The sequence below is a fragment of the Callionymus lyra genome, chromosome 2, assembly GCF_982586985.1.
Source record: "Callionymus lyra chromosome 2, fCalLyr1.hap1.1, whole genome shotgun sequence".
Lineage (NCBI taxonomy): Eukaryota > Metazoa > Chordata > Actinopteri > Syngnathiformes > Callionymidae > Callionymus > Callionymus lyra.
In genome coordinates this window covers 14,405,752-14,432,063 of record NC_141819.1, presented here as the reverse complement: position 1 = coordinate 14,432,063, position 26,312 = coordinate 14,405,752, and the positions used below count along the sequence as shown (strand labels likewise).

The 26,312-nt window shown below is 37.4% G+C and overlaps 2 protein-coding genes across 5 annotated transcripts; both read left to right on the top strand.

Moving 5' to 3' along the window:
• Positions 1-4,706: 4,706 nt before the first annotated feature.
• Positions 4,707-17,314, top strand: LOC148085401 (atrial natriuretic peptide receptor 2-like). The gene is made up of 23 exons (XM_087783610.1): positions 4,707-4,757; positions 5,553-5,643; positions 5,718-5,850; positions 5,931-6,054; positions 8,265-8,369; positions 8,482-8,584; positions 9,057-9,202; positions 9,712-9,784; positions 9,999-10,143; positions 10,227-10,313; positions 11,717-11,860; positions 11,935-12,056; positions 12,208-12,352; positions 12,854-12,902; positions 12,974-13,081; positions 13,156-13,275; positions 13,349-13,442; positions 14,799-14,886; positions 14,960-15,099; positions 15,161-15,313; positions 15,432-15,530; positions 16,466-16,557; positions 16,865-17,314. Exons 1-23 carry the CDS (start codon positions 4,713-4,715, stop codon positions 16,973-16,975), a joined length of 2,517 nt encoding a protein of 838 aa, XP_087639736.1. The 5' UTR covers positions 4,707-4,712; the 3' UTR covers positions 16,976-17,314.
• A 461-nt stretch (positions 17,315-17,775) lies between these two features.
• Positions 17,776-26,095, top strand: LOC148085400 (afadin- and alpha-actinin-binding protein-like). Of its 4 annotated transcripts, none has more exons than XM_087782538.1 (14): positions 17,776-17,858; positions 19,131-19,245; positions 20,061-20,212; positions 20,279-20,479; positions 21,743-21,853; positions 21,939-22,074; positions 22,183-22,258; positions 23,419-23,599; positions 23,679-23,817; positions 24,064-24,188; positions 24,299-24,469; positions 24,547-24,664; positions 25,456-25,570; positions 25,641-26,095. In XM_087782538.1, the coding sequence occupies exons 2-14, from the start codon at positions 19,167-19,169 to the stop codon at positions 25,654-25,656; spliced, it is 1,620 nt and encodes a 539-aa protein (XP_087638664.1). In that variant the 5' UTR covers positions 17,776-17,858; positions 19,131-19,166; the 3' UTR covers positions 25,657-26,095. The 4 variants fall into 4 exon arrangements, with proteins under 4 accessions (XP_087638664.1, XP_087638662.1, XP_087638663.1 ...); XM_087782536.1 differs by having other exon boundaries at positions 24,296-24,469; XM_087782537.1 differs by having other exon boundaries at positions 17,815-17,858; positions 19,137-19,245; positions 24,296-24,469.
• Positions 26,096-26,312: the final 217 nt, after the last annotated feature.

Here is a 26,312-nt window from a genome sequence, read left to right as displayed (position 1 = left end):
CACTGCTCACTGACATAATTGTTAATATATCTGCTTAAAGTTCAACTAATGTGTTGATTTAAGTGTCTCTTAAATAGATGTTGGTCTCTATTGTATCATCAGTGTCTGTTTGTACAAATTTATTATATTATATACAATTATACAAACTTTATTGAAATATTTACATTAGAAAATGATCTTAAGCCCCGCCCACTGACAACAAGATTTACCATAACCACACCCCCTTTGCTCTGATTGGTCAAACTTTGAAATTTGTCACTGCACGTCATCAATCCTGGAAGTCTCCAAGGGACTTGTTGTATAAACAAAGCAGAGCGGGATCACAGCTGGCTGGAGGAGGAGTGAAGCCATTATTACGTCATAATGCACTCCGCTCTCATAACCTCTCGTTCGCCCAGATTTCAGACGGCGGAGAACTTTATAAAGTAATTAGTTCAAAACATGATCATGATGAGAGACTTACTGCATCTTGGAGAGCAAGACTTCAACATTTGAAACATGGGAGTGAGTCAGGAGAGTTGGAGTTTTACATGAGTTTCTTTTTTAAAAAAATGCTCAGAAATGATTGTAATAGAAATCCAATTATTATATATTTAGTTTGAAACAAATGCACAGAGAAGCAACAGCTCCAAATAAGGACAAGACGTTCATCTTAATTCTCGCTGGCGTGGATGTTTCATTAACTTCAACAAATTTATATATAATAAAAATCTATACAAATATTTATAGTCTTCGTGCACAAACGTTGCCGCCCTCGTCCAGCTGCTCAGGGTCAGTGTTTATCGAGGCATGTATGGGCGTTGATGGCTCCGAGAGCCTGTGAATAAAGCGGCTTCCTGTTTAGTTGGTAGTTAAGTTGCACTGCCAAGTAAATCCCCTTTGAAGCTTCTTTTCACTTGACATTTTACATACTGTGCAGAGAGCACACGTATCATGATGAAGCTGTTTGATTACAGAAAAAACGTGAATTGAGTTACATGTTTTAAAATCAGAAATTCATCTCAACAAGCCAACCATGTCCCAACAGGCTTATTATGGTATAGACAAAATAGCAAATAAAAATGCAAAAAAAGATCAATAGAACAAGCTCAATGTTTGTAAGACTTTCAAAAATATCTATATCAACAAGCTTTCATTATGCCTATGACATTAATGGAAACAAAACGTTAAATTTGTATTGAATTAAAGGGTGTGTCCAAACGTTAAGGTTGTACTGTAAATATGGAGGATGTAAAAAGATAAAACAAATAAATAAATAAAACCAGTAAAAAGAAATGCGTAAACTAAGAACCAGTAATAAATAATGAACGTAAAGACCAAGTTTTAAACCGACTGCATGGTTACAGTCGTAGCTTTCCTGGCCTGACTTGACTGCAGTATTTTCTGGATATGACATCCAATAATAATATCAGTTGGCTTGTAAAAACAATTGTTGCCTTGGGGCCAAACTTGCTCATCATTCATCACATTTGTTTTCCCAAAATACGTTGACTTCGTCACCTGCAAATAAATGTTCTTTTGTTCAAACACCTCCTGATAAAGTGCTTAAATGTATTAAATAATGATAAATAATAATAAAATCTGTGTGAAACCTCAAAACATCCTAAAAGAGCTGAAGGCCTTTTTAACAAAATACACATGAGAGTGTCTTGTTCTCCCTTCATCATATCTTTTTAGAGAGCAAGCGTGTCCTCCCTCTGCCCACAGACGCTGACTGTGTTTGTTCTGTAGCATTTCTGAACACTGAAGCTGTTCTGACGAAACAGCTGTTCACCTGCGACCGAAGGTTGTAAAAGGGATGTTGCAACTAAGTGGATTCCAGACGGTGGTTTGTCATTCACAAGGAACTGAAAAAAAAAAACACAAACACAAGTGCTCCCACTTCCCGTTCTGGTTATTTCACACGGGATTCCTCAGTAAATTAATCTGAAAATGACTCATATTTTCTGTTCTTTTTTTAAAACAACAACATTGAAAACGCAATCATGGAGTTTTCTTCTTACACAAAATTCCTATAACTAATTGTAACCTCTGGTGCCTTTAGCCAAATGGTAGTTTTTGAAGTGATTTATTATGACAATAATTACATTTCTGTCTCTGACTCATGAGGGTAACATCATTTATTTCAAATACTACTAAAGTATGTATAGTAATTTAAACTAAATCTGAATGACAATAATGGGAAATCATAAAAAAAAACAAGATCAAAGTTGATTAAAAGATTAAAACATGTAAGCAGAAAAAGTAAAAAACTAAATTGAACAAATACTAACTAAATCTAACTAATACTATTTTCATGTTAAGCGACAGGTTGGACAGCATTTAAAGACAAGTGTCCCAGTACTTGAGATCTTTATCATCAGTGGCTGTTTGACAGGTGGTTTTTGGGGGGTTTAATGGTTCTGTCCCAGTGTGTTGTTCAAACTAATTCAGTCATTATTTTACACTTGTTACTTCAAAAAGCTCTTAATGATCAAGATCCCAGCTACAAAGGGCAAGATGCAGGAGGTCATTTTCCTTCATGTTTGCATTTGTCATCCATTGACCTCTGACCCCGGCTCCCATCTTCTCCCTACAGGTGAACATCCTACATGGTACTGTTGACCCTTTTGACCTGTGACCTGACCTTTCTTTGACGCTCTAATGACATGTTTTCCAGCAAAGACTGTTGAATTCACTTGAGTGGAGGTAAAACATGAGTGAAAAACTGTATGTAGGGAATAAGATGTATATGCAAAAGGGGTTCAAATAAATAAATATAAAAAGAGAAATGTGTTCAGATGGTTTGGGTCTATGTTGGATCAGTAGGTGGCGCCTCTGAGGGGTTTTCTGGCTTTTTTTTTGGTCAGTTTTTTCTGTCCTGGAGAGACCTGGTTTTATACCCTCCATCTACCTGATACAAGTTGGACTCTTTTTGAACTTGATTTACGTCTCTCTCCTCCTGATGACCTTCTTCAATGAAACCCTGCACTAAAACCTGCACCCTCAGTAAAATTTGATACACTGCACTCAAGATTTAATCTCTTAAACCGGGCTGAAAAACAAAAGCTTTTGAGAGGAGTGTTGTAAAAAGCTTGGGTTGCAGGTGACTCAAAGTCCATGCAGTTGTTTGGAGCCATGTTGACTCCTGCATTTACCCCGAAACACAGAGCGGTGCAGACAGTTTGTACTGCTACTGTGAAGTAATTGCATCCTTGAAAGCAATTTAACACACTTGAAATACTTGAAGACATTTACTTTGGTTTTAAAAGCTGATGGATGGGTTAAGACTAAGAGGGTTTGTTTGGGAACCTATGAAGAATCTTCAAGTATTTTTCTTGACATCATTCCTAATAGGTAGGTAGGTAGAACTTTATTGATAGTAATAGTTTTTTTTTCCAATTGGACACAGCAATACAGCAATAATTCATAAAAATAAAAATAAAAATAAGAACAAGAACAAAGAGAAATAAAGAGATAGAACAAGATGACACAATCTAAGTCTAAAGACAAATAACAAAGACAAAGGATACAAAGTTTAACATAGAACAGAATTTCAAGATACTTTCACACCACTCCTATATTCATATATATATTATATGATATATATGAGTATATATCATATACTCATGATTGATGAGGGATACAATATATATTGTTATTATAGATGGATAGATAGACAGACAGACAGACAGAAAGACAGACAGACAGACAGACAGACAGACAGATAGATAGATAGATAGATAGATAGATAGATAGATAGATAGATAGATAGATAGATAGATAGATAGATAGATAGATAGATAGATAGATAGATAGATAGATAGATATATAGACAGACAGACAGACAGACAGACAGACAGACAGACAGACAGACAGACAGACAGACAGACAGACAGACAGACAGACAGACAGACAGACAGACAGACAGACAGAGACAGACAGACAGACAGACAGACAGACAGACAGACAGACAGACAGACAGACAGACAGATAGATAGATAGATAGATAGATAGATAGATAGATAGATAGATAGATGGATAGATAGAAGGACGAATGGATAGATGGATGGATGGACGTATTGATGGATGCATGGATGAGTATTGTATAGGTTTTATCTGCTTTTAAATTGCAACATTTGTACAAAACAAAAGTTTTAAAAATGGAATAATAATAAAAAACTTCAAGCATCTAAGGTACATGTTAGGGGGAGGGGTCTAACATTAGTGGTGTGTCAAAATGGGAGAATCAGAGAGAATCATCTGCTTTCAGTGCATAAAGCTAGCAAGAAAAATAAACTTCAAAGTATGGCTATATAAAGACAAGTTAATTTCTGTATCATTAAACATTGAAATAACAATAACTAAATTAATTCAAATAAACAATTAATGCTTGTTTTATTTTGATTTAAAATCTGCAGTAAAGGTTAGTGAAGAAAATAAAATACAGATGCGTTGTTATTGCGCTGCAGAGAGACATGAACACTTGAACGAAGACTAATTTGGTCAAGACAAAACATGAATTGCTTCTCTTCTAGAGGTCGATTGTTATTGTCCCAGACTGAATTCTGGGTCCATGAAGGTGACCCCTGTGATTGAAGAGTCTCTTCTGCTGATTGGACAATTACAGAGAGAGGCGAACACTCCAGGAGAGGAGATTAGTTGGTGACTCACAACGTAATGGTCTGATGTCTTAAACCATAGCAGGTCCAGGTCCGGCAGCAGACCTCACCATGGCTCTCTGGACAGCAGCACCCCTCTTTCTGTGTCTCACGCTGGTGAGTAAAACATTGACATGTGAGTTAATATGTTCAGATTGAACGACATGAGCTTTTAATCCACGCGTCTGTATCTTTTCGTTTGGACTATTGTAACAGTTTATTTTCGTGTCTAAACAAGAAGGATCTGTCTCGCCTGCAGTTAATACAGAACTCTGCAGCGAGAATTCGGAGCTGCTCTAGTAGAAGAACTCACATTTCCCAGATTCTAAAAATCTGCCTTGGCTGCCAGTTTCTTTCAGGATAATTTTTTAAATTCTTACTTTCAAATCTATTCATGGTCAGACTCCTCCTTACATCAGTGATCTGATCCAGCCTTACACCCCAGCTCGGGCTCTGAGGTCTGTGGATCAGAATCTACTAATGGTTCCTGAACACGGTTCCGGACCAGAGGAGAGAAATCCTTTCAGGCTGTGGGATCTATTTTTCCTTAATCAACTGTAGTCTTATTTCAACTGTATAGTGTCTTGAGATAACTTTGTTATGATAAGACACTTTAAATAAAATTGAATTGAATTGAATTGAATTGTTGCTCCTAAGCTTTGGAACGATCTTCCTCTGTGTTTGATGATCTACTGACTCCTTCAAGAAACATCTTAAGACATTTTTATTTGTGCAACCTTTTCTTTGGTCTTCTGGGACTCCTGTGTTTGTCTCTATATTGTCTTGATCTTTTAAAGTATATATTTTAACTGTGTATTGTTTTTGCGCTTTGTGACTCTGGTCTAGAAAGGCACTTTACAAATAACTGTTACTTACTTACTTACTTCCATCAATGGCTTTACTCTCTACCAGGGTGTCAACGGCTGGCACGATTTAGACAACACAGAGTACGACTGTTGGCCGCTCAACAACCCTCATGACTTCAACATGATCAACTGCGGTGGTATGTTTTTTTTCTTAACCAGTGTCTTTGTCTCAGAACTTTACCTTTGATCCTGTGCGTGTTTGCCGTCACAGGTCTGGAGATGGCGTGGGTGCAGCGTCCTCCGGAGAAAGTCAGCAACGGGGAGGAGTTCAACGTCTCCTACACGGTCACGGCTTCGGATTCCTTCTACGACTACGCTGTCAGGAACAGGATTTTCCAGTTCAGGTGCGCGGGATGCTGCACCGCCGTGTCTCTGAACACACACCCACTCATTTTTATGTACGATAACTGGCTTCTGCTCGCAGTGACCCTGCCGATGCGAAGCGGTTCTGTGACGAGCACGAGTGTCCGGCCAACTGGAACAACGCCAATGAGATGAACTGTTGTGTGTATCACGCCAACATCCACTCGTGTCCTCTGGGCCACATGGTGAGTCCAATTCACAACTGCCGGCGACAAAGAACCTTTTTTTTCCTTCTCAGAGTTACTTTATTGTCCAAAAAGAGTCACCCTTACCAACTGGCATCTTGAGCTGCTTTTTACTTCTTTTATTTTTTTACCTAAAACAGACATTTTCAAACCCACATAAATGTGTAAACATATTTACAAAATAACAAAATAACTAAACAAAACTAAAAGAAAAAAAAGAAAAACAGGCTTAAAGTTTAGGTTGTTATCTGCTAAACCATACTGGATTTGGATGGTTTAACAATGTTTTTCCATTGAGCATCATATGATTGGTCGAACATTATATTATACCTCTTGGCTCTGAAGAGATGTAGAATGGATGCCTTATCACCCCTTTTTCCTGAGTTACAGTATGTGTTTTAAGACACAAATTGAAATTGAAATTGAAATTGTGGAGATGATTTGTCGGGTGTTATCGAATTTGCTCACCCACAGGTCCCAAAAGTACACAGTTAATCCAACAGGAAGAACACTTACTTAGGATTGTTTTGTTTAGGACCATCTGTACTTCGTTCTAGTTTGTGTTTTTACTTTGTTCTTGTCTCTCGGATAATCAGTTGCTTACGATGGAGTTTAAAGATGCAACCGAAACTGCACTTACTTCAGAGTTAAATCGGACATTCTACGAGAAGATTCTGTATTACACTCTCCTCGGGTAAAATTGTATAGATTTTGAACTAAAGCCGATGTCCACTTCCAGTTCACAGCCTTAAGTTAGATTCATAACCTTTTATTTACATCTTGAGAATTTTTCTTTTTTAGCAAAAGTTGATTTCCACAAAATATGTACAATAAACAACACAGTCCAAACTAGAAACGAGGTCCAATGAGAATAACAAGAGCAAACCAAAATAAAAGAGCAAGAATTAGTCTACAAGTGCACAGAAAATCTAAAGTTTATGACGGACATGTTGAGCTGCATGCTGACAAACCTTCTTAAACCACACATCAAGATGATCCGTCTGGTTTCACGCAGCAGCGGAACAAAAAAAACAGAAGCAAGTAGGACAGTAGGAAGAATTAATAAGCAGTTTTCTCAGCATGATAAAGTTTTTTTTAAGTTTTTTTTTACAATGACTGCTGTATCTTGCTCATAACAAGCATAAGAGAAAAATGATATCATATATAAATAAAAAAGGACCTAATAAAGAACTATGAGGAACACCATGTAATGTTTTTTGCATCGATGAACTGTACAGTATGTGGGAGGTATATCAAATTTAAAAATGTTTAAATTGGTTTTGCTCCCTGACTTCTTTTTACATTTACTTACTTATTTGCATTTGCAAGCACAAATGAAAAAGATTGTTAATTTGTTTTTAATGTATCTATTATTTTCAGGGTTGTAAACTATGGGCTAGATAAGAAGTGATTGAGGATTAGTGGTCTTTCATTTCTTTCTGGCAGTGGCTGCAGTACCAGAAACAAAATATGTTTTGGGACGAGAATATAAAGATGCAACCAAAACTGCTCTTACTTCAGAGTTAAATTGGACATTCTATGAGAAGATTCTGTATTACACTCACCTCAAGTAAAATTGTTTTGATTTTAAATCAAAGCCGATGTCACTTCCAGTTCACAGCCTTAAGTTAGATTCATAACCTTTTATTTGATTCCATCTTGAGAATTTTTCTTTTTTAGTAAAAGTTGATTTTTACGAAATATGTACAATAAACAACACAGTCCAAACTAGAAACGAGGTCCAATGAGAATAACAAGAGCAAACCAAAATAAAAGAGCAAGAATTAGTCTACAAGTGAACAGAAAATCTAAAGTTTATCAAGGACATGTTGAGCTGCATGCTGACAAACCTTCTTAAACCACACATCAAGATGATCCGTCTGGTTTCACGCAGCAGCGGAACAAAAAAAAGAGAAGGAAGTAGGACAGTAGGAAGAATGAATAAGCAGTTTGCTCAGTATGATAAAGTTTCTTACTTTTTTTTTTTTTACAATGACTGAGTTTATGAATACAGTGCTGTATTTTGCTCATACCAAGCATAAGAGAAAAAAGACATCATATATAAAGAACAAAGGACCTAATAAAGAACTATGAGGAACACCATGTAATGTTTTTTGCATCGATGAACTCTACAGTATGTGGGAGGTATATCACATTTAAAAATGTTTAAATTGGTTTTGCTCCCTGACTTCTTTTTTTTCCTGTCCCAGAAACAAGGTGGTATTTGTGGCCCGTGGATTCCCGATGACGGTAAAATAGTCACGCACACCGTTTCCAAAGCGGGAAAGATGTCCCAAAAGTATTGGACCTCAAAGGTGATCCTGCTGAAAGCACACTAGGAAAATAGTTTTGTATTTGACGTTGAAGTAATTCTGTAGACGTGTGTGGAACGATGTGAATCGGTGACGCAAATTTCATGTCCTCAAGGTGGTTCTGATCCACGTGGGAGTCACTTCAGTGATCGCTCACATCAAGATTGGACAGATGCACGCGGCGCTGGAGTCCAAGGTGCTTGTGGTCAGTGCCCAAGGTCAGTCCCACTATTTTTCACTATCTTTCGTCAAGATTCAAAGATTTATGTCAAGGATAAGTCAAATATTTACATTAGAAAATGATTTTGAACCTTGCCCACTGAAAACACTTTGCTTTTCTGGAGATTAAATCTCTTTTGTCCTTTAAAAAAATAAACTATAAACTGAAAGTCTCCACCTCCAAGGGACTCATTGTATAAACAAAGCAGGGCATGGCTGGAGAAGGAGTGAAGCCATTATTACGTCATAATGGACTCCGCTCTCGTAACTTCTCGTTCGCCCAGACGGGGGAGAACTTTAAAAATAGGACCAGTGACCAAAAGATGGTCATGATGAAGGCTTACTGCATCTTAGAGAGGAACCTTGAGAAAGGAATCTTGAAGAAACTCCAATTTCAATCATTTTCTATCCACTTTCATGTCGACTAAAGGTTCTCTAAACGTCTCTAAAGATGAATGTCGATGTCTTCAGTGTGTGGGGACGACGTCTGTGAGCTGGAGGAGACGTGTCTGACCTGCCCCGCTGACTGCGGCATCTGCCCCATGTCCATCGGCATCAAATTCGCCATCGGTCTCCCTGTTGCTCTCTTTAGCAGCGCGTTCATCTTCACCATGGTGGTGAGTTGATCTCACGCTCGTATCACACCTGCCGAGGTTTTGTTCTCAGCTACGATGGTTTATTGGTACAAATAACATTTACTTACTTACAAACATCTGCAAGCACACATGAAAAAAATGGTGAATTTGTTTTTAATGTATCTATTATTTTCATGGTTGTAAACTATGGGCTAGTTTAGAAGGGATTGAGGATTGGTGGTCGTCCAGATTACTGTCTGGATCTAGGAAGGTTTTGCAGATTTGTCATTGACTTGTATGGCTTTTAACTGCTGCAATTCATTATTTTCCGATGGTTGTGAAACTCAATAGTTAGTCATTTAATATTACTTCTTATTTCGCTGCAACTTTGATAAGTAAGTACTGAGAGAAACCAAATTGATAATAATCCTTCATTGTCAAATTCAGGTCTAGAATGTCTAGAACTCATTTGTAATGCTGCTTCAACTTCTGGTTGTTTAATGCAAACACAAGTTTGTGTTTGAAAACTATCTTTCATTTCTTTCTGGCAGTGGCTGCAGTACCAGAAACAGAAGATGTTTTGGGACGAGAGTTGGATCATCAACTACAAGAACATTGTATTTGGTAAATGACAATTTGAGAGAAGTTGATTAATTAAGTGATTTTTTCTATTGTCATCATGTATTTTTTCCCCTTTCCTAAATTCTAATGTTGAGCCATCACTGGTCCTTTTTTTACACGCTCCATATATATTTTAGGCAATCTGTTCATGGTGTCAATCACCCTGTTAGCCTGATATGAGTGGCACCAGCAACCCTTCACTTTACTTTTTTTGCAGGGAAAATGTGCTGCACTGAGTTCGGGAGTTTGACCAGCCCTCACCGCCCTAAGAGTGTGTCGACCATCAGCCGAAGCACTGACGTGACCTTATGCACGGAAATAAAAACTTCTTTCCAGCATGGATTTATCCAGCCTGGCATTTAGTAAGAAACTCTTGAGTTTTTGCCAAATTATATTTTGAGTGTAATGTTTTAAGATTTGTTCATTTGTTCCTTCTCTCTGTCAGTGACGGGAGAGTAGTAGCGGTCAAGCACATCACTAAGAAACACTTCACTCTGACTAAAACCATCAGAAGGGAGGTGAAGGAAGTCAGGTGAGGCATCTCCTGCTTAAATCCTGATTGTTGGAGTTTTCCGACTCAGCTTTAATGTATAGTGAAAAGTTGTATTGCTATACTTATGCTAACTTATCTGATTGACAACAGTCAAAACAAGCATTACATTATCTCTCAAATTGACAAGATTCGATTAATTAATCTGCTCTCTGAAAAAAAGGCGAAAATAGAAACTTTTTGTTAATATATGTTATAAAACTGCCTTTTGCACCTAATCTAATTTAATTCACTTTTCTTTGCCGCTATTTCTTATGTTTCGATGTGTTTTAAAGATGTTTTACCGTGTTTTAAATGTGTCTTCATGGTGACCTTGAGTGTCCAAAAAGTATTGAACAAAAAGGTTGTTATTATTAGTAAATTGTGTAAATGTCTTGAACAAAATGTGGAATGACGAGGAATGACCTTTTTAGCTAATAGTCTGGACAATAGTTATGATTAATCCTTGAAGATCAGCTGCTTAATACAAATAAAATAGGACCACATTCTTTTTTTAGGTCACACAACAGGTGTTTTTCTTTCAAAATTCAGGATTACAGAGATTTTAACTAGTTGGGTCAATAATATGATGATTCAATTACATTTGTAATTAAAACTTTTTTTTAAATCATATTATTGTGTTTTTCAAACTAAAAGGCAAACTTATTAGTATTTAATTTTCTCAAAGATTAAAAGTGTAACCTATAGAACACAATGTGCTCTATTGTCTAAAGCATATAAATATATTTTCCATATCTATCTCTTTAATTTCTCTTTGCAAGAAGTTTTTGTTTTGTTCCACGGACCGGTTAAATGTTTTATTGACGGACCGACGTGAATATAATGCTGAATCAGCAAGAGCTCTGGACTGGTTACAACAAGATGTTTGTGTATTTGCATTTATGTATATTTTATTGTATGCAGATGATGGTGTTCTGTACATGTGTGTCTCATAGCTTTAAGAGACTTTGTGCCAATGTGTGAATTTTCACTATTCAATAGTCACATCCTAATGTTATTCAAAAAAAAAGTCCTGTGTTTTTTTTCAAAATAAAACATATTATAGGCAGCATTAATCAATAGAAAAAAATATTTGAAGTTTTATTTTCCTTTGTGGCAAAAAATGTCTCAAAGACCGGCAACAGTAAATTATTTGCATCTGATCAACTCTGTCAATAAAAAAAGAATCTGATTTTATCAAATATATTATCTGTAGAAAACAAATTACAAGAATAAAACTGAAGTAAAATGTAGTATATATTAGTTTACACATCATAATGAATTCATCTCTTGACAGAACTAATAAGGATTAATCCTGCCACACAATCAACCTCAGTTAAAATACATCTACTGTTGCAGTGCATTATGGTAATGGAGATAGTGACCGTGTGTTTCCTCCCCATAAGGCAACTGGATCATCCCAACCTTTGCAAGTTCATCGGCGGCTGCATCGAGGTTCCTTACGTCTGCATCATCACCGAACATTGTCCGAAGGGAAGCTTGTCGGACGTACTTCTCAACGACGACATTCCCATCAACTGGGGTTTCAGGTTTTTGAATTCCTGCACTTGATTTGTATCTATTGTTTTTTTTATTTCAACTCCTCTTGCCCCCCCCCACTCAGGCTCTCTTTCGCCACCGACATCGCCCGTGGGATGGCCTACCTCCACCAGCACAGGATCTTCCACGGGAGACTTCACACCAGGAACTGTGTGGTTGACGATCGCTGGGTTTGCAAAATATCAGGTGGATGAACTTCTTAGTAGTTTAAACGTTGAGTCATCGGATTAAACAACAACAACATGAGGGAGTTATTTACGTGTAGCACCACTTAAGGCGACAGGAGAGTTCAGGAGAGCTGAAAAACAACTTCATGGATGACTGTGTTTGGTTGCAGATTTCAGCCTCACCGCCTACAGAAAGGAGGACTTCGAGGTCATCACTAACGGTTTTAATTGCGGGGAAGTGAACCGGATCTACTGCGCCCCGGAGGTCCTGCTGGGGAGCATCTTGAATATGACTCCGGCTGTCGACGTCTATAGGTGGGCTCAGGGTTGACCAGCTTTCTCTATCCCAGGGGTGGGCAATTAAAATTCACTTCAAGGGGCCACATTAAATTCTGTGAATGTTGTTAGGGGCCGTCAAGCAAAAAGAAAGACGAGAAAATCCCTTAAAAAAAAAGGACATTCGTTATTAGGCCGTGACATTTATTAAGATAAATAAGATGCAATTTTATTCTTGTATATATGAGTTGTTTTCAAAACATTTCTTTTACTACCTTTTATACATGATCATACTTTGACATTACGAGGGCCACATAAATAGGGCCCAGGTCTGCTCTATCCTGATGAAGCTTCCTGAAGCTTTGTTCAAAAGTATGTCAGTTTTTATTTTTATTTTATTTGAATCACATGCTCCTAATGGGATAGATTCATTTTCAAATCCCACACATTTAACAAGAAGCCTCCACGTGAACATCTGGCATGAAAAATGTCCTCCAATAATGTCGTCATCTCAGTCCTTGGCTCTCTTTTTTTTTTTAGCTATTCCATGATTCTGGTTGAGATCGCGACCCGCTCTGACCTCGTGTCGGTGAGTAACACCAAGATTACAAGCCTCAGTTTTTCTTGGATCATCTTGGACCAGGGGATCTTCTCTGACAGGACCAGGCCGAGGGCGTGCGGATGGAGATCATGTGGCGCCCCCTGCTGCCCGAACTGAAGCCAGGGAAGGCAGACACCGACTGTCCAAACCAGGAGGACTACTGCGAGGTGTGAAAGCATGAGCGAGTTCAAACATTTCCCACATGTCGAATCAACACTTTTCCGTGACGTCACACACACAGCTGATCAGGAAGTGTTGGTCCCACAACGCCACCATGAGGCCCACCTTTGACCATGTGAAGAAGATGCTGGACAAGATGAACCCACACAAAGTCAGTCCTGTGGACATGATGATGAACCTGGTGAGATCTTTAAAAACAAAAACAAAAAAACACATCAATCAGAAGATCAAATAACTTTTTTTTCTCCTCCCAGATGGAGAAGTACAGCAAACACCTGGAGGCCATCGTGGCAGAGAGAACTCAAGACCTGCTTCAGGAGAAACAAAAGACAGATCGATTGTTATATAGTAAGTCAATGATTGATCAACTTTTATGATTAAAGGTCTGTTGTCCCCCCACTAACATGGAGTACATGTCCCATCCTCACTGCAACAGTTTAAGCTTAAGTTTAAGTTTTAAATCACATTTGTTTTACACTTCCTTTTTTTTGGGCCCAAATTAGTTGAATGTTGTCAGGCTTGTTTTTACAGCCATCTAGTGGTAAATCCCTACCAGGTCATTTTCTTCTACTGACAAAAAAGGCTTTGCCAGATAAAAAGGTAAACGTTTACAGTAGTGATGTTCTGATGAAGCTTGAAGCAGTGTCAATTTTTTCAGAGTCCACTAGATGGCGGTCTCTGCAGTATTTTCTTTTGTTTTGAACAACTGTTCAGTAATGAAACATCATTTTTAAACAGATGGCGCCACCTACTGACCTCTGAACACCATGACACTGTTTCATGAAGCTTCATCAGAACATTGCTAGTTTACAGTAACAGTAGCACTGCGGGTCTCAATTCCTGAATAACAAGGTTGGAGGAGTCAAAACAGAAGGCGAGATTCATCAGTTTCATTTTCCAATTTTTAGAGACTACATTTTCCATAAATGTATACCTATAAACCTATACCTATTTACCTATAAATAAAAATGTCTTCAGATGTTTCTTGAAGGAGTCAGTAGATCATCAAACACAGAGGAAGATCGTTCCAAAGCTTAGGATCAACAGTCTGGAAGGATTTCTCTCCTCTGGTCCTGAAGCGTGTTCAGGAACCATCAGTAGATTCTGATCCACAGACCTCAGAGCCCGAGCTGGGGTGTATGTCTGGATCAGATCAATGATGTAAGGAGGAGTCTGACCATGAATAGATCTGAAAGTAAGAACCAGAATTTTGAAATTGATCCTGAAAAAAACTGGCAGCCAGTAAAGATTTTTAACTATCGGGGAAATGTGAGTTCTTCTACTAGAGCAGGTCAGAATTTTGTAGTAACTTTAGGCGTAACAGCTCCTTGTTTAGACACGAAACACACTGGTTTTATTTGTTTTTAAATACATATCAACTTTTTGAAGGTTCTCTTCCATATGCATTGACCTTTTTCTTTAAGTATCTACATTCATTGTTGACACTTCATGATAACAATAATGATGTTGTTTCATGAGGCCTCATCAACACATCACAAATAAAAAATCTCTTCCTTTAGAATGAATGGGTAACAATTGAAAACTGTGACTTTTGACAACCACAATTTTGGCATGATGTGCCCTTTTAATTATTATTAAAATGTGTTTTTACTGGCCTCAGTGAATGAACCAGATAAAGCCTCCCGCGCCTTAAGTACGTCAACAACTATCAAATTATAAAAACAAATCGTTCGTTTCGTCCAGGTATGTTACCAAAGCCAGTGGCCGACGACCTTCGCCAAGGCCGGACGACGGAGGCTCAGAGCTTCACCAACGCCACCGTCTACTTCAGGTGCGTTTTTCGTCACCTCAACGTCTCTTCGGGCAAATCCAAGCTGACATGTTCCCGTCAACCCAAACGACAGCGACATCGTGGGCTTCACCCAACTGTCCGGCGCCAGCACGCCGTACCAGGTGGTGAACTTCCTCAACCAGCTCTACACCACCTTCGACGACATCATCGACAACTACGACGTCTACAAGGTGGAGACGATCGGAGACGCCTGTGAGTGTGAATCAGCGAGCGAGGTGCGAAACAATACTTTTTAATACATCGTTGCTCGCAGACATGGTGGTTTCGGGGGTGCCCAACGAAAACGGCATCAATCATGCCGGGGAGATCGCCAGCATGGCTCTGGACCTGGTCAGCGTTTGTCACGCCTTTAAGATTCCACACAAGCCGACCACTCAGCTGAAGATCCGAGCTGGCATTCACTCCGGTACTACAGTCTTCTTTAAGACCATCTGTTACAATGCAAATCCTTTTGAATGTTTTTTAAATAATGTTTTTGTTCTGTTTTCACGATAATAAAGGTTTACATTTTTTTTTTTTGCCAGGACCTGTCGTAGCAGGTGTAGTCGGCACTAAAATGCCACGGTATTGTCTTTTTGGAGACACGGTCAACACGGCGTCACGCATGGAATCAACAAGTGAAGGTAAAGATGGACAAAATTACCATTTTTTTTCAGGGAAAGATGGATGTGTAGCAGAAGCTGGCAAAGTGTCACCACTTATTGCGGTTCTTTATTTTCTATGCATTTCTACTTGTTTGAATATTAAAGTTCGACTAATGTGTAGATTTAAGTGTGTCTTAAATAGATGTTGGACTCTATTGTATCATCAGTGTCTGTTTGTACAAAAACTCTCTTTTCATTGAAATATTTACGTTTACGTACGAAAATGACTTTAAGCCCCGCCCACTGAAAAAACTATTTTTAATGGGGATAAAATCGTGTTTACCATAAGCACACCCACTCTGCTGTGATTGGTCAACTATCAAGGTTTGTCATCAACCCCCGGGAGTCTCCAACCTCCAAGGGACTCGTTGTATAAACAAAGCGGGGTGTGATTACAGCTGGCTGGAGGAGGAGTGAAGCCATTATTACATCATAATGGACTCTCGTAACCTCTTGTTCGCCCGGATTTCAGACGAAGTAATAAGTTGAAAACATGGTCATGATGAGGGACTTACTGCATCTTGGAGAGGAAGACTTCAACATTTGAAACACGAGTCAGGAGAGTTGGGTTTTCACATGAGTTGACCTTTAAGGTAAAGATGCTCCTGAGATCTCAACTATCAAAACTATCACTATCAAAAATGATCTTAAGCCCCGCCCACTGAAAACACTTTTTTTTATTGGAGATAAAACCTTGTTCACCATAACCACACCCACTCTGCTGCAATTAGTCAAACACAGAGGTTTGTCACTTCACATCATTAATCCTGAAAGTCTCCACCTCCAAGTGACTCGTTGTATAAACCAAGCGGGCGTGATTACAGCCCTTTATTACGTCATGATGGTTGACCTGTAACGACTCTCACAGTAACACAAATCCAAGGATTGTAAAAGTCACAAGTGTTTCTCTCTAGCTTTGAAGATTCAAGTGAGTGGAGCCACAGCTGACCTGCTGCACATGTTGAAGGGTTATCAACTGACCTGCAGAGGAACACACAACGTGAAGGTGACACTCATCTTATTTTATCTTTTATTAGTTTAACTTTTTAACATTAAAAAAACAAATCACAAACATCCGTCTTACATGTGTCAGCCTCATTTCTATTGGTTTTAGTATCTGGTGTCACTGAAATCTAACTCCTGTGTTTGGAGCATATCTTTTCGTTCATGGCTGGGGGGGGGGGTTACCTTGTTGTGTGTCGCCCCTCAGCTGCTGATCTTTGCCACCCGTCAAACACTAATGGCTTTATTTTAAATACAAAGTGACAAATGCTTTGTAATTTGAGTCGAATGCTTCGTTCCGACCCCGACAGGGAAAGGGGGAAATGACGACATGGTGGCTCGAGGCAAAGAGGGGCGAAGACTACGACCCACTGCTGAGACCGTCCGAGTCCGGAGGATTCCCAGTTCCTGTCAGCGACTGAAAGTCCAAAAAAATGGAAATCCAGGAAATGTCAGAACTAGAAGAAGGAAACAAGTGTGTAGTTTAAACGAACAAATGCAATGTTTGTACTGGAGAATTATTTTTAGTTTTTATTATTATTGTTGTATTATTATTATTGTTATTTTTAAACGATTTTTCGTTTTGTAATTGTGATAAAACATGTTCTGTATATATTCAAATTAATTCAAAATCTTTGTAAAGGTCTGTTGTGTTGTCCATGTGCGGTTCTGGTCCAGGCCATGTCAATCTGAAATGTATTTTTGTATAAAGAAGGATGTAATATCTTTGTTGAATACACTTAAATAAAGGTTAGTTTTATAATTTGATTTACTTTTTAGTATTTAATTTATTGTTTTGTATTGGAATGTATCACATTTTACTTTTAAGTATATTACAAATCTTGTTTGAAAACAGTTCTATATATAATACATAAATATACTGTAAATTGAACATAGATATGCTGTAAATTTATTCGAAAAATGTATTTTGTAATTGGAAATTGGTTATTTAACATAAATAATGTACATTCCTAAAATGCGTTTTTATGTGAAATTACGAAAATAAAATAAATGGACACATTGCTAATATTATTTTATCTGTAAAGTCTTCATATTTTCTTTAACTTAAAATGCATTTTTGAAATATTATTATTGTTGTTATTAAAATAAACCATCTTCCTTTTAAGTCTGCCGCAACCAATCATAAAAGGAAATCGTCGTTGTCGGGGCAACGTGTCGGCCAATCAGCGACCGGTTTGCGTTTGCATCGCACCCACACACACACACACACACACACTGACATGGCGACGACCAGCACCGTCGAGAGGAGTAAACGTTTGAAAGGAGATTGTTGACATTTTTTTTGTGAGTATTCAAACAAAACCTTTATCTTTATCAGTGTGACTATATATTTAGATGAATGTCACGATAAACGTGCTGATGTAGGATAATGTCCCGGATGTTCCGACGCTACACGGTCCTCACCTCCTGGTTTAGATGTTTTTTATTTAAAATCAAACTCGTTATTTAATGTTACTATTTGAGAAATATAACTTGTATTAAACGCTGGTCGTCGTTAAGGTTTAGGTACGTTTAATTTATCTGAAAAAACTAATTAAATCAGGAATGACTTAAATTAAAATGTATTATTATTGTAATTATTATTATTATTATATTTAGAATCTCTGAAAGATTTTTTGGTGTTAGAATCGGTGTAAATCTGTCGTTTACTAAATACTAATAATGCTTAAATTATAAGTAAATATTTTGGGTGTTTAATAAACCTACCTGCAGGAAGTAACCCTCAGAAAAATAGAGATAAAGAAACGATTTGTCAATATGTGTACGATTTCATGGTTCAAATTAAAACATATATTTATATACATGAAACAAACGGTGATGAGTATTCTTATGAAAGCCTATTTCAAACTTTACAATTTGTCCTTAGAATAACTTTAAATGAAGGTAAGGTGCCTTTAAATAAGCCATATTTAATTATTCATTTATTCATTTGCATTGTTTAAATTGAAAAAACGTAAGTGTGGATTATAATATTTCTTTCTTTTTTTTAACTTTTGCTTACTTTGAAGTTTCGCTGGTGTTCTGTCCTGCATTGTTGAGGAGACCGAACAAACAGGTTTTACGCCGTGGCTGCCATCTGTGTGACCAGACAGATTAAGTGTCACTGACACTGAAAAGCCTTTTCAAGCTAAAAAGTCACAACCTAAACAAAAATGTTGATCCAGTTCTGACCATGTTTTTCTTTTCATCCAAGTACAACTTCTGCTCCTGAATTAGTCATTAAAACTTCTATAAACCAAGTCATATAAATGTGTTTGACATTGTTTAGCAAAGGTGTAATGGTGCTCCTGGTCCAGGATCAGTCTGAACAGCTGATAAGAGCAGTGAGATAAGATGATCATGCAGAATAGATCATAAAAATAAATGTTTACCAAAATGATGTCAGCAGAACCACACTCGGGTTGTGTGTCTGCTGGTGTCCGTGTTTACAACAGATTAAGTTATTAAGTCTTTTATTCTGGCAGCTTCCTGCCCCCCCCACCCGCCCTCTTCAATCTCTGACACTAATCCAGGCTGTGTAGAATCGTAGCGACTAATCCAAACCTTCTATTTCAGGAGCAGACTGCGCAGGTGAATCGTGTACAAACATTCATGTGTATGGAACGTTTGGATTCTTCTCCACAGACATATACTGTAGGCACAGTCGCCGCCATGCCGGAGCTTCCGCCAGGTAGGATGAGTCTGGAATTGTTATTCTTGTGGCAGAGATGATAACAAAAAATATTTTAAAAAGGTTAAATAAACATCAAGATAATAGAGGATCGTCTCACTTTTAATTTCACTTCATTTTTTATTTATTGTACAAAACTTTACAAGTCAGACAAAGGTTGACATGTCATATAGACATGTCAGCTCTACAGTAGTAAATATGTTGTAACACACATGCAATTAAAACAATTATTAGAAATTAAGATTAACCCAGTTTTCTGTTTACAAAGAAAGCAATTAAAATAACAAAATATATATTTTTTTGTAGACAGAACAAGAAGTCATTCAATTCTTTGTCACTTTCAATAAATACTGAAATGAAAGAAATGCATTTAAGGAGATAATAAAGACCTTGCATTTCTAGATAAAGCAGTTCAAAAAGCTACATTCCAAAAGAATGAGGTCACATGACATCACCGAATAGGAGACGTAATCCATATCACAATCATAACATGTCTATTGCCACTGTTTATTGTCATCACAACACAGGAATGTCTTGTGATGACGACTGTATAGAATAAAATAATTAATTAAAAATAAATGAAATAAAATAATAAATAAAATTATAGTTGCATATATTATTATTGAAATAAATTAATAAATAAAAAAAAGTAAAATAACATAGAGTAAAGTAAAATAAATCAGTTGAATATAATATAACATTTAAAGTAATATTTTACTGTCTTATGTTGTTTGGATGCAAGTACCGATGACATACATCTGTGTTTAAACAATGATCAGTTCATTTTTTTAAAGGCCTCTGCACATTTCATTTAGACTTCAAGGACATCTCCTGCAGCCCCGATGAATATAGATCATTTCCCACGAGGCCGCTGAGCCAATCTTCACTGTCACTGCACGCCAACTGCCGCCTCGGAAGCTTCTGCACGGAGCAAAACGTGCAAGAATGTCTGTCCCACATCAGCCAGGTCAGTGTCGGTGAAGACAGGAGTGTTTTTGATTCAGGCGATTGAAGGATTTCTGCCTTCCTTCAGGAGATGTCATCGCTCGGTCTTGACTCGGCGTGGAAGGAGTCCAGCGGCTCGGGTCTCAACGTCGTGGCTGTATTGAACACCATGTATGACCTGATTCAGCTGAACCGCAGGAGCCTGCAGACGCTGGAAAGCAGGGAAGTGGAGCATTTGAAGACCAGCAGCAACGTGGAGTTTCTGCAGCACACAACCACCCGCCTCAAGGTAGCTTTTCTTGCCTTCTGCTTGACATGTTTAATGATTACCTTACTAACTTTTACAATCATGATATTGTCTTTTTCACGTGCAATGTTATCTGTAGTACAACACGGCAAGGAAACTGACTGTTTCCTTCAACTGAGGAAAAACTCTAAACATCACATGATCTGCAGTTTATAATCCATGCGTTTGTGTCTTTTCGTTTATACTATTGTAACAGTTTATTTTGGTGTCTAAACAAGAAGGATCTGTCTCGCCTGCAATTAATACAAAACTCTGCAGTGAGAATTCTGACCTGCTCTAGTAGAAGAACTCACATTTCCCTGATCCTGAAAACTCTTTACTGGCTGCCAGTTTCTTTCAGGATCAACTTTAAAATTCTGGTTCTTACTTTTAGAGCTATTCAAAGCTTTTGATTGTTCAAGCACTGTGTGACCCTGGTATAGAAAGGCGCTTTAAAAATAACTATTACTTACTTACTGTACGTTTATTTTACTCTGTTCTATAGTTCCATCTGGATTAAGGAAGATTTTGAAGGTTTCATTAATTGTTTGTAACCCTGGCTGCTCCCTTGAACAGCTCTGTTCAGAACATGCAGAAAGAAAAGAAAGAAAACATACATTCATTTAAAAAGACGACATACATTAGAATCACAAAAAAAACAAAACTTTTGGGGATTTCAGTGTAGATGTGAAAAAATGATGGATACAGCAATACCTCTTTGACCCCCACAATAATATCTATACTTCATCTCTAAACATCGATTGTCTTTTTGTTAAAGTAGAAAATCACATTTTAGCCTAGTTGGACGTTAAGTTCCGCAACTGGCCTACAGTAGATGGCGCTAATGAGCTACACCGGTGTCACCGCAGTCAGAGAGAACATGAGAATTTGGGCCGTCAAAAATATCACTTGCTCAATATAAGGAGAATTTTTTCTGCGTCCAGATAAAACCATATATATATACTGTATATATAAATGCAACACTGACTCCTTTGTATTGTAACTTTGACTCCAAGTATTTAAAATATATTTTGATTAAAAGGTTATTTTTTTCTTCCATGTTTGAATAAAATCGTTTTGACTTACAATTTATTACAATATTGTGAAACTATCTTATTATGTGATTCTTGTCAAAACTCACCCAAATGCAGTGACTAAAATCACTTATTTTTCTTGTTGTTTTTTTCCATGTGAAATAAGCCCCTTGTCAGTGCTTTTCTAGTTTTCTTTTGAAATAAAAACAACTGATTTTTGCACCCTCACCAGGAGCAGATTGAAGTTTGCAAAAGAGAAAACAATGGACTTCTGGAGCGAGAGAGACGACTTCAGGCGAAAGTCAAGAGTCTGCTGAACAGCTTAAAGAATGAGAAGGAAGAGGTGTGTAGTTTTAAAAAAAAAAACTGAAGCAAACCTCTCATTAATTATTAATATTATTAAAATAATTGTATTATTAAACCGGCAGGTCCACAGGCTTCAGAACATAATATCCAGCCGGGCCGTCCAGTACAACCACGAGATGAAGAGAAAAGAACACGAGGGTAACAAACTGAGGGAACGACTGAATCAACTTCTGGCTGATAAACGAGAAAAGAAACAATGTAAGTTTGGATATTTTTTAACTGATGCTGGTCGTAACCTTTACCTTACCTTACCTTACCTTACCTTAACCTTGTCTTGATCTCACTTCTGCTGATTTTAACCAATAGTCATGGAGATATCTCACAGCCTCGGTCGAGTCAGCGGGAAGAGAGGCCTGTGGAAGACTGAAAAGACTGAAGCCAAGTAAGCAGTCTTCTTGAAAATGTGTGTCATGAAGTCAACAAGTACTTATTTATGAAGTTTGAATCGATTTTTACCAGATCGACTCGTTGATTTTTGGAAGCAACTCCATGCATTACATGAAAACTTTCTGTAATAATTGTTATTAGAGCTATTGTATTGGAAAGAATCTAGCGCTGCGATTAGTATGACGATACAGAAAAAAAACGATACGATATATTGTGCTACTGTAGGAACACGGATATATTTGTAGTATTCACAGAGTATTCACTGGTGGAACATCATTTACAGACCACATGAATATTGACAAAGTTGTAACTGCTTTCATTTGTTTTGAAACCAAACATCAGCTTTTTAGGCTGCTGGACCAAACTGTATCCTCTCGTCCTCAGTCAGTCAGTTACAGTGCTATTGAATATCGATACAGTATCATGGAATAGAACCAGTCCGAATATTTAAGTGTAATGGTATTCTCTCACACCACTGGTAGTTGCAGTTACATATGAAGTTAAAACTGGTGCATTAGTCCCACATATCGTAACATGAGATCTGAACTCGTACTATTAACTTGCATTGACATATTCATACTCCAATATATTCGGTAATCCAGAAGGTGTGACTGAGAACAGCAGTTTCATGCATTGAAAACGTAAAAAAAATATAGTCGTAATTCTTTTTTTAAATTATTTCACGACTACAAGTCTTCAATTCACATGTGTGCCTGGTGTATTATGGGTACAAATATGTATTCCCATTTTTAAGTACGGTACTGATCTCATGCTACAAGCGTGTGCAATATATTCACCTATTTTAGCAGTAATTGAGGTGCTAAACTTATCTGTGACTGTAGACCTGTAGATTCAAGAGGTCGTGTTTAGTAACTTGTACTCGTACACTAAGAAAATATAGTCAATGTTTTTTTTTTACGACTACAAGTCTTTAATTACGCATCCGTACTTTCTGGATTACGAGTATGAATATGTAGTTACGTCAATGCAAGTTAATAGTACGAGTACACATCTCATGTTACTAGTTTGTGGGACTAAAGCACCAGTTTTAACTTCATAGTTACACTGTTGTGACACTGGGGGGAGCCAGAAATGTATTTTTGATAAATATATTGATATGGATAGAGCTTTAACAGATTCACTGTCGTCCCGAAGGCACGAGGAGGAGATGTACAAAACTCTGCTCACTGACTACGACCACCGACAGCGGGAGGTGATGAAAGAAAATGCAGAGTTAAGACAAGTGTTGCAGCAGATGAAGAAAGACATGGTGGTACTTATGAACTCGAAGAAGGCGACGCCGAAGGAAGACGCGTCCGATGACGGCGTCAAGCAGGTGCCACTCATTTCAAATGGTTGAAAAAGCTTCAACTCTAGTATGTTGGTCTGGAATTGAAGGATGATCTTCTGTCAAGGGTGGGATTGAGGAGGAAGACAACGTTGATTCCAATAAAGAAAACATGGAGCTGCTTTGTAGTCGAGAGAGGCTGACCAACAGTATTCGACTCCAGTGGAGGAGATTGAAGAGTCATGTCGAGAGACTGGACAGTCAAGGTGAACAATTATTATTTATTTTTTTGGTATTTACTGCGGATTAAAGTCCATCTTCAATCACCTATAATAGTATGTATATGTATGTACAGGGAATATATGTTCTAAAATGGTCCTTATTTATTAACATACTTTATAGAAAGAATTATTAGGCAAAATCAAATCATATGTTCACTTGTATTATGTGTACTTTTATACCATAATGCAACCACTTCTATGACTAATACAGCAACATGTATTTTTCTTTAGTCCACGAGGAAGAGTCAAAACCTTCTGAGCCCGACACTCGAGAACCCAACCAAGATATGGGTCAACTGAACCTGGAGGTGCAGCAGTGCAAAGACTTGATTGAAGCTCAGCAAAAGCTTTTACAGGTGACAAACATACATTATAATTTCTTATGATTTGGTGAAGTTAACGGTCATTTCGGGGCATTTCTCATAATGGGTTCCTCGCTCATCACGTCCATGCATTTGCGTAGCAGCAGCTTCGTTCTCCATGCGAGGAGGAGTCGTCGTGCCAGGCCGGCGACAGCCACATGAACAAGGAGAAGGAACACCTGAGGGACGAGTGGAGGAGTCTCGTGGAGCAGAGGAAGAGTTTTGAGATGGAGAGGAAGAGACTGACTGAAGCAGCCATCAGATTGAGTCACGAGGTGAGTCTAATCTCTTTTTCTTTTTTTTTTAAAATCAGGTTCTGATTTGACTCAACGTTTCTTTTTTTTTTTCTCAGAGGAAATCGTTTGAAGAAGACCGCGCTCTGTGGCTCAAACACCAGTTCCTCAACTTAACTCCTTTTGGGGAAGCAGGAGATCCGCAGATGTCGAACTCAAACAGTGACTTACAGTTATGTGAGTACGATGGTCCACAATATATCAAACCCTTATGCTATTTGTACTTGAAAATGTATACAAATTAACCTTTTATTTACAATACCACTGACGGGAACTTCAAATGTAATTTATTCAAAGTTAATTATGACAAGAGAAGAATATTAAAGAAAATAAATGTATTATACCGTCTACAATCACTTAAATTTGCACACTTCTCTTACTTCTCTTGAATGTTAAAAACATGCTTGAAAAGAGAAAAAAGGCATTTAATTATAACATATGTTCTGCAGTCAAATACAATCCAAATAAAGCCACACAGATTGTATTTAATGGTACCAATTTAAAAACTGTATTTAATTGTAGCAATAAAAGGCTTTATTGACATGAACCTTTGAACAAAAGTTCTTCGGACATAACGGTGTTTAACAAAAACAAATAATTACAATGTTATTTGGTCTAAAATGAACAACGGTTTCATACCACTTAAGTCATTTGTTTCAAGATAATGATATTAAATAGTAATAAATAATTGATCAAATGATTTACAACAATACTAAGCAAACTTCTAATTAAGATGATATTATAAAATATCCTCAGTGACTGTTTAATCTTTATATTCCTTTAAAAACATCTGATATTGTAACTTGACTAATTCAGGGTTAATTCTTAATTCTGAGCGGAGGAGTTTCTGCTATGTATTTTATTGTCCACTAGAGGTCGTCAGTGAACTCTTAATGAATAAATGTAGTTACTTGCTCAGGGAGGATTTGTTGTTGACCATATTTAATGGAAAAAATGTTTGTTTTCAGCTCAAACAGATTTGAGTACCGTCTTCTCTTTGAGTGAACTCCTCACATCAAATCGTCAAGTCCTCAAATCCTCGTCTCTGTCGGACCTTCATCGTGCAAGCTTCACCGACGTCAGGTACAACTTCTCTGTGAAGTACATCAATATATAACTTTGTCACTTACTTACCAACGTCCTCCTCCTGCAGCTCCACACAACCATAGAAAACGTCTTGAAGAATCAGAGGATTTCGGTGAAGTGAGAGAACAATGGAGTAACAGCGAAGACAATTGTTGCGACACAGACACAACATTCATATTGTTCTAAATCACACTGATACTGTGAATCAAACATGTGATTGACATAGAAACTGCCAAATAGTTTTTGTCCTGCTGCTGTCAAGAGAGGAACTTTTTTTTTTGTACAGGTATTTATTATCAGATTGATCATGTACTACTTATCGACAAGCTTCTATGATGGTCGTTGTGATATGTTAGCAAGATGCTATTTTAGAAGAAAATATGTAGTTTCTCATGTAATGAATCAAGTCACGTTGCTAAGTATTGATAATTACAAAACTGTTTTAATGAAATAATCTTTATCAAGACGAATCCTTTGTGGATTTATGAAAATAACAAGACGGAAAATTCAGTTGCTATAATAAAAAAGATGGGAAACAATCACAACAAGTAGTATATATATTTTTTTTGAATGTGTCTTCCAATACGTGCAAGTGTTATGATTTATGAAACAAAGAACCCAAGTGCGAAAGAAGAGTACACAGTTTAATCACAATGTACAAACAACAAAAGTCCACAGGTCTGGAAAAGCGCCATATAAATAAATATTACTTACTTACTTACTTACAAGATAAAAATAG